Source organism: Epinephelus fuscoguttatus, linkage group LG4 (assembly GCF_011397635.1).
Source record: "Epinephelus fuscoguttatus linkage group LG4, E.fuscoguttatus.final_Chr_v1".
NCBI classification, from domain to species: Eukaryota; Metazoa; Chordata; class Actinopteri; order Perciformes; family Serranidae; genus Epinephelus; species Epinephelus fuscoguttatus.
Window position 1 is genome coordinate 47,045,960 of NC_064755.1, and position 14,070 is coordinate 47,060,029.

General features: G+C 42.5%; 1 protein-coding gene across 4 annotated transcripts in view; it reads right to left on the bottom strand.

Annotated features, from left to right (window-relative positions):
* Positions 1–14,070, bottom strand: part of LOC125887434 (transcription factor SOX-6-like) — a 142,671-nt gene that overhangs the window by 45,087 nt on the left and 83,514 nt on the right. For all 4 annotated transcript variants that reach the window (XM_049574232.1, XM_049574229.1, XM_049574231.1 and 1 more), the window contains exons 6-7: positions 11,052–11,224; positions 8,849–8,917 (exon numbers count right to left, since the gene is read on the bottom strand). In XM_049574232.1, coding sequence (XP_049430189.1) covers positions 8,849–8,917; positions 11,052–11,224 — 242 coding nt within the window. The remainder of the gene's footprint in view (positions 1–8,848; positions 8,918–11,051; positions 11,225–14,070) is intronic.

Genomic DNA, 14,070 nt, shown 5'->3' on the forward strand with positions numbered 1-14,070 from the left:
GGCTAACAGCTGCCTTTCATGTCGGCTTGAAAGACTCTTAAAAAGTGTTGGTTCGGCAGAGTTCAGACGCCGAAGGCTCCGACTGAGGAGAGCAAATCAAAGATGAGCCTGCGGGAATCTATTAGGGCCGACTGATCCGTCTCTCTCTGCTCTTTATCTCCTCCTTTTCTTTCACTTCTTTTTCTCTCTTGTAAAATTGTTGTCTCTTTTCTTTCTCTCAGTCCGTCTGTCTTTGCTTCCGTTTTCTTTCTTCTGGCTCGTTAAGTTGCTGTCTGAAAGATTTTACAGCTCACGTTAAAGGAATGAAATTAAAATAAAGTGCACATGAGGAGATTTAAACTGTAAAAACCTGAACTTGTATCAGTCATATTTCAGACGCACTGAAACATGTTGCAGTTTGCTGCTTTGTTTAATTATATTCTTCTATTTTTATTAAATATTATAACTGTCATCACTTCTCATTATGGTATTCTTTTATTTATAGAATAAAACTCTCACAGTGTGTATTTATTCAGAGCCATGATGGACATTATCTCTGTGTTAATCTACAGTAAATCACTGTACATTTTAATACATTCAAACAATTGCAAAGACGAAATCTGAACGTCGATTCATGTTTTATTAAATGTTAAATTAACGGTGATGCAAAAGACCTAAATTCACTGATGTTAAAAGTGTGACACTGAAACAGCGTCATGAAATTCATGTTTCAAAATCAAATCATAATTCAGTGGTGGCGTCTGACGTTGACATTAAAACATCAGCTGGGCCGCAGCATCTTCTTCTTCTTTGTTTCTTCTTTTAGAAATCATTTCTCTTCTTCTCTCATCACTTGTCTTTATTCTTTCTTTTCTTGTCTCCTGCTCTTTAGATTTCTTTTTCTCTTTTTTGTCCCGTTGTTTTTTCCTGTTTTATTATTTTTGGAGGAAGGAAAGATTCATCCTTTCACTCGCTCTGTTTTTCGTCACATTTCGGTGAATCACACTTGTGTCTTGGCTTCTTTCTTTCATTATCCCTCTCTAATTTCTGTTCCTCCTATTTCTCTTCTCTCTGAACCTTTTCTTCATTTCACACCTTTGTTAGCCTCTTCTGGTTCGTCTTCTCTTCTTTTCCTCTGCTGAGACGAGCGCTGGTTGACACCTCTGCTCAGTGGCCTTTACCTCCATTCATCTCCTTTACTACCAATTCATTAAGCAGGCTGACCCCTCCCTCCGTCCTCCGGGGACACTTCATCATTGGAGCCTGGATTTACACCATCAGCATGTTGTGTGGTTACGTGGTGGAGCTGGATGAGCGTCCTCGGGGACGGGAGGGCGGATGAAATGGTTTGTGGTGGGGAGGTTCAAACAGCATGACTAAACACCGAGAGACGAGCAGGAGCATCCTCCGCTTGTGTTTACTATAAAGGGCCGCGAGGATCAGACCATCAATGAGACGATCAATGGAAAATTCATCAACAGCAGATTTTATTAATCGATTAACGCTGTTAACATCAGCATCTTTGGCTTTTTAGACATGCTGCATTTTTGTGTTCTCAAATTCATTGTTTTCAATGCAGATGTGCAGCAGGCGCTCAAACGCCACAGCAACACTGTCAAAGCGTGCACGTGTTCCAGAGCACATATGTTTCAGGGTGCGAAGGCTGCACGCTCAGATAAACTGAGGTAACGAGGACCAGCCAATCACAGCTGACAGAAATCTGTCCCTCATTCATACAGACACCACTGGCTTTGATTTTAACAGTAACTGAGTACAACACACGACTGTCACACACACACACACACACACACACACACACACACACACACACAGAGTTTTACAAGCAGCAAATATATTCAGAACATCTGTGGGTGCAGGTTCAGTTTGATAACGCTCAACAGTTTAATCAATAATAATGCAGCATTTTTCAATTGTTATATTTTGTGAGTTAAAATCTGAAAAAGTGACATTTATTGATCTGTCAGGTAAATGTAGCGCTGCGATGTTTCCTCTGAAACACACAGGTGCTTTTTAAAGGGAGTTTTCATACACATCACAACAGATCTATCGCTGTTTGGGCTCTGTTCACCCCTCATTATCATTATCTAATTATTAATTAATATTATTATTATCATTATTATCATCATCACACTCTGATATTATTCACTGCAGGGAATTTGTTTTAATTTAATTTTCAAATCCATTTTTTTTTCTGGAGGAAAAAATGTATCTTTTAAAGTTTTCTCACCTTTTTTAAATTATTAGAATAATGTGACAAATAAAGGTTTATAGACGGCAAACAGGACGGACGGACAATAACATGAAGCAGTTATGATGCTGTATGTAGTGATATGAGAAGAGTCTGGACTCTGCTCACCCACTTTAAAACACAATCAGGCATCTGTGTGTGTGTGTGTGTGTGTGTGTGTGTATGTATGTGTGTGTGTGTGTGTGTGTGTGTTAGCCACCGTTAGCTTTGTTCAGTCAGTGTGCAGTTACATGTGTTCATGTGTTCATCACCTGACCAGCTCTTCAGACAGCCATGTTTAGGTCACACTCCAAAAAAAGCCTGATCGCTAGGGAGGCCCTCGTCTCTCTCTCTCACACACGCATGCACGCACACACACACACACACACACACACACACACACACACACACACACACACACAGAAGCTGTGTGACGTCTTGTGACACGGAGAGAAGGGAATGAGGAGAGAATAAAAACCAGTCTGTCTGTCCGAGCGCCTAAAAAAGAAGAAGAAGAAGAAGTGGGGGGGTTATAGAGTGGGACAAAATGCTCCCATTCATTGTATTCCTCTGGGAACACTGGGACTGACTGGAGCTGCTTCACCAGCGCAAACACACAAAGATCTTCTTTTACAGGGGAGGGGGGGGGGTCGGGGTGCTGCGGGGGCCCTGCTCTGCTCAGCCCCTAAAAAAACACAAGGCCTCTTCCTCCAACGCACACACTTCCACATACACACACCTCAGGAACATGAGCATGCACACACACACACACACACACACACACACTAGGATTAATGGTGCTCTTGTGCACTGCAGCAGGGTGGGGGGGGGGGGGGGGGGGTTGATGTGAGTGAGGAGAAAGAAATGAAGTTGTGTGGTTGTGCAGTTGCAGCTACACACTCAGATCCATACAGGTACATCACTCTGTGTTCACACCAAAGATATTCATCACTCTGCTGACTCGTCTCTGGACTCTGAACATGAACCATATACAGTGTGGTATATATTCTATAAATTAAAATGAACCATATACAGTGTGGTATGTATTCTATAAATTAAAATGAACCATATATAGTGTGGTATATATTCTATAAATTAAAATGAACCATATACAGTGTGGTATGTATTCTATAAATTAAAATGAACCATATATAGTGTGGTATGTATTCTATAAATTAAAATGAACCATATACAGTGTGGTATGTATTCTATAAATTAAAATGAACCATATACAGTGTGGTATGTATTCTATAAATTAAAATGAACCATATATAGTGTGGTATGTATTCTATAAATTAAAATGAACCATATATAGCGTGTTATATATTCTATAAATTAAAATGAACCATATACAGTGTGGTATGTATTCTATAAATTAAAATGAACCATATATAGTGTGGTATGTATTCTATAAATTAAAATGAACCATATATAGCGTGTTATATATTCTATAAATTAAAATGAACCATATACAGTGTGGTATGTATTCTATAAATTAAAATGAACCATATACAGTGTGGTATGTATTCTATAAATTAAAATGAACCATATACAGTGTGGCATATATTCTATAAATTAAAATGAACCATATATAGCGTGGTATGTATTCTATAAATTAAAATGAACCATATACAGTGTGGTATGTATTCTATAAATTAAAATGAACCATATATAGTGTGGTATGTATTCTATAAATTAAAATGAACCATATATAGCGTGTTATATATTCTATAAATTAAAATGAACCATATACAGTGTGGTATGTATTCTATAAATTAAAATGAACCATATATAGCGTGTGGTATATATTCTATAAATTAAAATGAACCATATACAGTGTGGTATATATTCTATAAATTAAAATGAACCATATACAGTGTGGTATGTATTCTATAAATTAAAATGAACCATATATAGCGTGGCATATATTCTATAAATTAAAATGAACCATATATAGCGTGTGGTATATATTCTATAAATTAAAATGAACCATATATAGCGTGTGGTATATATTCTATAAATTAAAATGAACCATATACAGTGTGGTATGTATTCTATAAATTAAAATGAACCATATATAGCGTGTTATATATTCTATAAATTAAAATGAACCATATACAGTGTGGTATCTATTCTATAAATTAAAATGAACCATATAGAGTGTGGTATATATTCTATAAATTAAAATGAACCATATAGAGTGTGGTATATATTCTATAAATTAAAATGAACCATATATAGCGTGTTATATATTCTATAAATTAAAATGAACCATATATAGCGTGGCATATATTCTATAAATTAAAATGAACCATATATAGCGTGTTATATATTCTATAAATTAAAATGAACCATATACAGTGTGGTATGTATTCTATAAATTAAAATGAACCATATAGAGTGTGGTATATATTCTATAAATTAAAATGAACCATATAGAGTGTGGTATATATTCTATAAATTAAAATGAACCATATAGAGTGTGGTATATATTCTATAAATTAAAATGAACCATATATAGTGTGGTATGTATTCTATAAATTAAAATGAACCATATATAGCGTGTTATATATTCTATAAATTAAAATGAACCATATAGAGTGTGGTATATATTCTATAAATTAAAATGAACCATATATAGTGTGGTATGTATTCTATAAATTAAAATGAACCATATATAGCGTGTTATATATTCTATAAATTAAAATGAACCATATAGAGTGTGGTATATATTCTATAAATTAAAATGAACCATATAGAGTGTGGTATATATTCTATAAATTAAAATGAACCATATATAGTGTGGTATGTATTCTATAAATTAAAATGAACCATATATAGCGTGTTATATATTCTATAAATTAAAATGAACCATATACAGTGTGGTATGTATTCTATAAATTAAAATGAACCATATATAGTGTGGTATGTATTCTATAAATTAAAATGAACCATATATAGTGTGGTATATATTCTATGGTGATGATGCTAATGCTGGGTCACACCAGGCTACACCTGATGCTAACACTGGGTAACACCAGGCTACACCTGATGCTAACACTGGGTAACACCAGGCTACAGCTGTTTTTGTTTTTTGTTGAACTGGAACGTGGTCAAGTTGTGTCTGACCTCCGATTTGTGAGCTAAATGGAACACAACATTAAACACAACCTTAGGCATGTTATCTATAGTGACAAGATAAGCTAACGATGTGGCAGGGCTGAGTTCTGCCCCCTGGTGGTCAGACTTAATGCAGCCTCAAAAACAGGATATGTAATCAGTTTGTTGTTGTTACACTCATGTGAGCAGGATAAAGATGGCAGAGGTGATTTTAATTGAAGCACACACAGTTACTGTATATGTTTCTATAGGCTAACACACACACACACACACACACAGTAAAGTGAGGGCCATTGTAAAGTCAAGAGTTTGCCATTCTCCATAGCTGCTGAGTCCAATCCACGTTATGGGCCTTCCATGGCTTTCCGACTCATTGTGTCTGAAGCTGTATGTGCTGACGTCGGAGCTGCCTGTCCATCTAACGGCCATTTGCCTGCTCCATTAGTTCTTATGCATGTGTGTGTGTGTGTGTGTGTGTGTGTGTGGATTACTGTGTTTATGTTAACACAGGTTTAGTAACTCGGACTCCTCAGAGCCTCAGCCGACATCAGCACTTTACAGACAAGAGAAAAGCTTCCAACTCTGATTCAGTAATGACAGAAGGAGTTTACAGAGAGGAAGGTGTGTGTGTGTGTGTGTGTGTGTGTGTGTGTGTGTGTGTGTGTGTGTGTGTGTCATTCATCATCATCATCATCATCATCATCACATCATGGCTCATAAATAATAAAAGTCTCTTTCTTTACTATAAATGATTTCATCTGGTCTTCGTTCAGCCGTCACACAGATCTGTATCCACAGCTCAGGTTATCAAACATTAACCCCATGACAGAGAGCTTCAACAGGGGGCAGCATACCGTACTGTTAGCTTCATCTTCGTCATCATCATCATCATCATCATAATCATCAGAGGGGAATATTAAAAACAATCAGAAAACGACAAGAAGTCACAGAGAAGAGGAGGAGGAAGAGGAGGAGGAGAAGGAGGAGGAGGAGGAGCAGACGGAGGAGGAGACAGAGGAGTTATAAATGAAGAACAGAGAGAGGGAGGAGGAGAAGGAGTGCGGCTTTGCAGTCATTAATTAGCCCGTTAGCTAGGGCCCGGGCGGTGCGGTTAGGGCCTGCGCCTTTGTGGGCCTGAAGGAAATGGGCCACATATGAGAGCCATTATAGGAACTGACTTAACAAAGACACATGCCTGTCAGCCACCAGGCTGGGCTGGGCTGCTCTGCTGACGCGTGTGTGTGTTTGTGTGTGTGTGTGTGTGCGTGTGTGCGTGTGTGTGTTGCAGGGGAATATATATATTATATATATATATATATATATATATATGAAGAGTCCACATGTGTGCAGTAACATCAGCTGTATCTGCTCTCAGTTCATATCATGATACACATTTATAAGTACGTGTGTGTGTGTGTGTGTGTGTGTGTGTGTGTGTGTGTAACCATATCTATGAGAGTGAGTCCTGGGGAAGCGTTCCTTTAACCCATGGCTGCCCCCCCGCTGGCTCTCCACACCATTTAAAACCACATGACAGGAAACCTGGGTCACTTTGAACTACAGTACGCTGACAAACACACCGACACCGTCGTCCACAGACAGAAGAGACAGAAGAAGGAAAAGCGGCTCCCCACTGACAGCTCATTGTCTCCGTCCATAAATCAGACTCAGATAAGACTCCAGTCTATAAAAGTCTCAGAATTTATGAGCCAGAGTCGTAAAATTAATTCTAATTAATCACCGAAGGTCTCGCTGATGCAACAGATGGCATGTGTTCGCTGAACGCTGCACATCAGGGAGTTGCAACTGTTGTTTCTTATTTTTTCCATCTGGACAACATTTAGTGTTTGGAATAAAGAGATGAAGAAGGAGCGGCGCCTCACCGCACCGAGGCCTCCTCCTCTCAGCTCAAACAGTAGCATTTGGTCAGCTCCTCCGAGTATTGGCCTGAGAGGAGCTCAGGTCTGGATTTGATAAGTGGAAACAGACCGGTGCAGCGCTGCCTGTGTGTTTGAAGCCAACACACATCCGACACAGCGTAAACAGGCCGTACTCCAGTGACTAAGCCCTGGAGCTTAGCCATAATCATTGTAAACCTCTGTACAGCAGATAGACCATATGCTCCGCACTGAGCTCCGCACTGAGCTCCGCTGCCTCACCAACAAATGCCTTTGTTTTCTAAATAAGTCCACGTCGCTGCTGCACACCCAGCTGTGCTGCGTTTAATGTCCTGCAACTTTACAGTGAAAACAAACTCTTTGTTTTTGTCTCTGAGTGAACTGATTCCTGAACATTTACTCAACAGGTCAGTCTGAATTAAATTCAACACAGAAAATAAGAAACAAAAGATGCAGCCAAAATCTCTGAAGCTTGACGGGACAACATGAAGCATGTCCCTCCATCCTCCAAACCAAACATGACACAGTATCCAGGCTTCACAGCATGGAGGAGGACCTGAGCAGTTTATGGTGTCGCTGTCCCCCGAGGCTCCGAGGCCTAATGAAGTCCCATCCAAGCTTTATTAAGATCCAAGGGTGGGGCCTCGTCATAAAAGAGCAGAAGAAGGGGGGGGGGCAAGCTCTCGTTAACTAGATCACACCTCCAGAACACAGGAAGATCCAAAGCTGGTCGCCGATGGGGGGCCAATGGGGGGCTGACGGGGTCCTCAGTGGATCCAGATCGACTCAGCAGCTGGTTTATTGCAGCAGCAACTCAACCACTTAAAAACATATCCTGAGGAAATACAAGCTGGCTAACGTCCCACATGGCGATCAGCCACAGCGCGTGCATTTAGCAGCATTTGGTTCACAGCTGGACGTCACGCCTTGGTGAGCGTGTATGAATATCGAGCGCAGACGGATCACGAGTTTCAGGGCATCAGGTGGATCAAACAGTAGAAGAAGAAAAGAAAACAAACACAATCAGACCTGTGAACCAAACAGGAAGTGACCTTTGTTTATCTGCAGGTACGTCTCATGTTATGATCTGGATTCATGACAGAAGCTAAAGAGGAAGAACAAACAGCAGAGGAGGAGGAGGAGGAGGAGGAGGAGGAGGAAGCCTGGAGGATGCTGGGATATCGATCGCTGAGTGATCAATGCAGCAGTAAATGATCCGGCCATAACCAGGGCAATTACTGCCTCAGTGGTGTGTGTGTGTGTGTGTGTGTGTGTGTGTCTGCAGGCCTCGGTATCAGTGCAGGACCAGTGTCTCAAAACATAACAGAAAAGGTCACGACCTCTCACTCCATTGTTGTTTCTTCATCACACATGACTCAGTAATGATGAAGAGGAGGAAAATGGACGCTCAGATCATTGAGACAGAGACGAGACGTTAAACAGAGATGAGGGGAGTCTGCAGAGAGCTGTGTGTGTTTGTGTGTGTGTGTGTGTGTGTGTGTGTGTTTATGACTGCTGTGTAGTTGGTAGGTGTATGTGTGTGTGTGTGTGTGTGTGTGTGTGTGTGTGTGTGTGTGTATGTGTGTGTGCATACAGTACTGACCTGGATCTGTTGTTGGAGAATGTTGATCTTGTGCTGCTGCTGCAGGAGCTGCTGCTGTTGTCTGGCAATCTGCACACACACACACACACACACACACACACACACACACACACACACACACAGAAAGAGAGAAACAGTTAATAAAACAATCCCATTGAGTCTCCACTCTGTGTTTCAGCTCTGTGTGGACACAGCTGCTGACCTGAACACTAAACCTCAGTCATCAGTTCTCTGTCCAGCAGCTGTGTGTTAGTCTCTCACTCTACAGCAGGAAACGGCTCTTCAAAGTAAAAGCTCTGTGCTGGAAATTCACTGCACTTCAAAATAAAGTGTATTTTTTACAAAGTTGATACATCACTTGTGGACCAATCAGAATGGAGCCGCGACCCACTTTTGGACCACGACCCACCAGTTGGGAACCACTGCTCTAAAACAACTTTTTCATTTGGTGCTTTCTTTTTTAACCATTTTAATGCCAGCGCTCGCCTCCATGCCAAAACATGTTCCCTCTGCAGGGTTACTGTCGCTGCACCACCACAGAGGGCTCTGATTGGTTTAATGAAATACAAACAACCCTGAGCGTTTTTTCTTCTCTGCAGAATGATGATGGGTTCAGTTGTAAAGAAAAAAGGGTGCACACACACACACACAGAACTAAGGACACCATTTAACTGTCATTAGCCTTCATATCTGCAACACATGAGACAGACACCCACCAGCTGATCCCAGTCACTGTGCTGTTCTTCTTCTTCTATCATTTTAATCAGCACTGATCTGACCTGTGGTGAACCGTCTGTCACTGCTGCTGGGAAACACTTCAGGCTGCATGGGCTGTGATATCTGGGTCATTTTAGGAGGGTGAAAACTGTAAAAACCCAGTCAGTGAGTCAGTTTTGATACTGGAGGAGACGGTGAGCCAGGGAGGAAGAGGATGAAGGCACACTGAACCTTCGAAGACAAAAATATTTTCCAGCAGCTCTGAAAGGGTCGTCTGACGGGCGGTGCAGCAGGTCAATGCTCCACGATTGTTTCATCAGCGTGCTGAGCTCCTGACACTCAATGTGTGGGATTGACATGTTTACTGGGCCAACACCCAGCATGCCTCAGGAACCACCACCCCCCCCCCCCCACACACACACACACACCCATCATCACTTCTCAACAGGAGGTGCCGTCACACTCCTTCTGATAAAAACCATCTGAAGTCAGAAGTTACAGAATCTGTCAGCCAGTGACGGACAGCTGTGACCGGCCAGTCACGTGAGGTTAAACTCCTTAAAGGGCCAGCATGTGAAGCGTCTAATCCCGCCCACTCTGCGCCGGCAGAGTGAAGCAGCTGCCTCACTGTGTTTTTTCTGAGGAGTCGTTTAGTGTATTTATTCTGAAATGTAATTACAGGCTGCTGAATGGGAGGCGGCGCCCCATTTGCACACATGTCATATTTCATTAAAGGCAGATTTCTCAGGGTTTGTCTGTAGGGCATTATCCTATCAAGTCTCAACAGCCAAATGACTGGCTGATATTGGAATCTGTCTTTCTTTTCACTCTCTCCATCCTCCCCGCTCCTTTGTGAGGCTGTGAAAGGTGGAATGTGTTGTGATGGGAGGTGTGGACTTGTCCAAACAGAGCCTGTCGTATGTCGACCTACAGTAACGTGTCGGCAAAACAGCCTAAACAAAGAGCAGCTCACCTAAACACCTCTCTGTCTCTGTGTCTGTCACACGCTCGTTTCTCTGTGTCTGACACCTGAAGACACGCATCAGCATCGTCGCAGCTTTTAAAGACGCATAAACACACATAATAGAAGAAAAAAATATGTTTTGACTTCACGTCCTGGGTCTCATTCTGAAAGTTTGGGATTTTATTACTGACAGTTGGGACGACATTTTACAAGCCAACTTCGGACCGATCTTCTTCCTGCTGTGTTCCTGCAGACAACAGGATACGTGTTCCTGTTCTGAGCGTTCACGCCTCAGAGACGTGTGGTCTGTGAGCAGAGGCGTCACACCAAGGTGCTGCTTTGGTTCTTAACTAACTGAACGCACAGGAAGTTCATCCAACCTAAAGCTACATCTGCTCTCCACCCTGCTGGAGTTACATCTCCAAATCTCACCCATCAAAATGTTCGGATATCTGAGAGGAGCGAATGACAGGCACTCTGAACCGTGACGATGATGTCACGATACCATGTGACCATCCCTACCTGCTCCTGCTGCTGCCGGGCCAGCTCCATCTGTTGTCTCTGCTTCTCCAGCTGTGAGGCGGCCATCTTTTTCTGCTCGTCGTGGGCGGAGAGGAGCTGCTCCCGAAGACTGATCAGCTGACCGATCATGGTGGAGAGTTGGTGCTCCTTCTCCTCCAGTGACTCCGGCGTACCTGCACAGGTAGACAGACAGGGAGGGGTTTTAATTTGACGCTGAAAGCTGGAAAAGTCTTTGTTATCGCGTCACTCATCACGTCACAGGCTGTCGGCGTCAACAGCTAGCAAGCTTGCTGCTAACTCACAATAGTGGACGGTTTTTGAAAGGAGCTGACGAGCAGATCAGAAGCCCCGCCCACTAATCCTCAGCTGCAACAAATCTCCTGAGGTGTGAGGCAACAGGTGTAGATTTACTGCTGCGTGTAAGAATCACCATGAAACATGTTCTGTACTTCTCAGATGAGTTTTTAGAACCGTCGAAATGTGTCGGCTGAAACAACAGAAGAAGACTGTGAGAGGCGCAACTGTCTCCTACGGGCCCTGAAGGCATCATTTTAGGCTTCATACATTTCTACATGTGCTGCAGTGTTTTCAACGGGCTTTAACGACATATTTACCAAGAGAGGCCCCGCCCATAAGCTGATGCTGTCTGAGGGGGCGGAGCCTGAACACCTGGGCTGGAGCATGGTACTATCTTTATTTTATTTTGTTGGTTTATACAGTATGTGTCATTCTGTTCAGTTTTTACTCATTCATTATGTTTAATGGTTTACTTTTAGTATCATTATTTTCAACAAATTCTTGAGCAGTTGTGAGTCACACATCTCTGTATCTTTATTGGTTAATTCTTCATCTTAGTTATTATTTATGAGGTTTTACTCTTAGTTTGAACAGATGTGATCGGTTGCTGGTTTTGTTTTGTGCCTGTGACGTCTGTCTGACACTGTGTGCAGCACACTGTGTTTCCACCTGAATGAGCCAAATAAATAAAGTTGTCTTGCATCGTTTAGATGCTCAGTCTCCACTTAAAATCATCATCATCATAAAATCATCTCAGAATCATACCTGTTGTGTTGATATTACGATAAAAACGAAGAGAAAACAACAGACAGAAATGTGGTGAAGATTTACGGTGATGTTCAGTTTGTGTCTTGCTGCAGACAGACGCCACAGAAACTAGTTTATTTTACTTAAAGTTCCAGAAACATAAAAGCAAACCAAAGAAATGAAACATGTTTGTTGAATAGATTTAGAAAGTGTCTTGTATTTCCATCTCTCTACTTACTATGTCTCTTCCTGTCTGAACACGCCGTCACAGTTTATCACTCAGTGTCTCCCAACAACAATAAAAGTTCACCTGTGAAGAGTCGGAGCTCCTGTCAGCTTTATGACAAACACATTCCTCACAGGTCGGGAGGAGGGACCACACACACACACACACACACACACACACACACACACACACACACACACACACACACAGAACGAAAACTTTGTCACAACTTTGACTTCATCAGCAGCAGCATCTTCATCACCCTCAGTAACAAGTCTTCATCACAAAGCTGGCCCCGCCCTCTTTTTAAAGTTTGTATTCAACATGATTATTTTGTCAATCACATGTTGTTAAACATCGTTTCTCTTTTTGTCTTGTGACTTTCGAAGCAGTCGTGACTTTCAAACACAAAGCGGAGGAGGTGGAGGAGGTGGAGGAGGAGGAGGTGGAGGAGGAGGAGCTCCCTAAATTAGCTTCCTTTGGCTTTTTAATAAACGCTCACAGACGACCTCCATCACGACAGAAACACAGCCGTCGACAGGACGCTGCCCTCAGAGGCGTGTGAGCACCAGCAGCAGGTGACGTTACTGCTCTAGATATGCTAACGTTAGTGCACCTCCTTCATCACCTTCATCATCTTCACCTCCTTCACCTCCTTCATCACCTTCATCATCTTCACCTCCTTCATCACCTTCATCACCTTCATCATCTTCACCTCCATCACCTCCTTCACCTCCTTCATCACCTTCATCACCATCACCTCCTTCACCTCCTTCATCACCTTCATCACCATCACCTCCTTCTCCTCCTTCACTTCCTTCATCACCATCACCTCCTTCTCCTCCTTCACTTCCTTCATCACCTTCATCTCCTTCATCACCTTCACCTCCTTCATCACCTTCATCACCATCACCTCCTTCACCTCCTTCACCTCTTTCATCACCTTCACCTCCTTCATCTCCTTCATCACCTTCACCTCCTTCACCTCTTTCATCACCTTCACCTCCTTCATCTCCTTCATCACCTTCACCTCCTTCATCACCTTCATCACCATCACCTCCTTCACCTCCTTCACCTCTTTCATCACCTTCACCTCCTTCATCTCCTTCATCACCTTCACCTCCTTCATCACCTTCATCACCATCACCTCCTTCACCTCCTTCATCACCTTCATCACCTTCTTCACCTCCTTCATCACCTTCACCTCCTTCATCACCATCACCTCCTTCACCTCCTTCATCACCTTCATCACCTTCACCTCCTTCACCTCCTTCATCACCTTCATCACGATCACCTCCTTCACCTCCTTCACCTCCTTCATCCCCTTCATAACCTTCATCACATCACCTCCTTCACCTCCTTCATCACCTTCATCACCTTCACCTCCTTCACCTCCTTCATCACCTTCATCGCCTTCACCTCCTTCATCACCTTCATCACCTTCATAACCTTCGTCACCATCACCTCCTTCACCTCCTTCACCTCCTTCATCACCTTCATCACCTTCATCACATCACCTCCTTCATCACCTTCATCGCCTTCACCTCCTTCATCACCTTCATCACCTTCATCACCATCACCTCTGTCATCACCTTCACCTCCTTCATCACCTTCATCACCTTCACCTCCTACACCTCCTTCACCTCCTTCATCACCTTCATCTCCTTCATCACCTTCACCTCCTTCATCACCTTCATCTCTTTCACCTCCTTCATCACCTCCATCACCTTCATCACCATCACCTCCTTC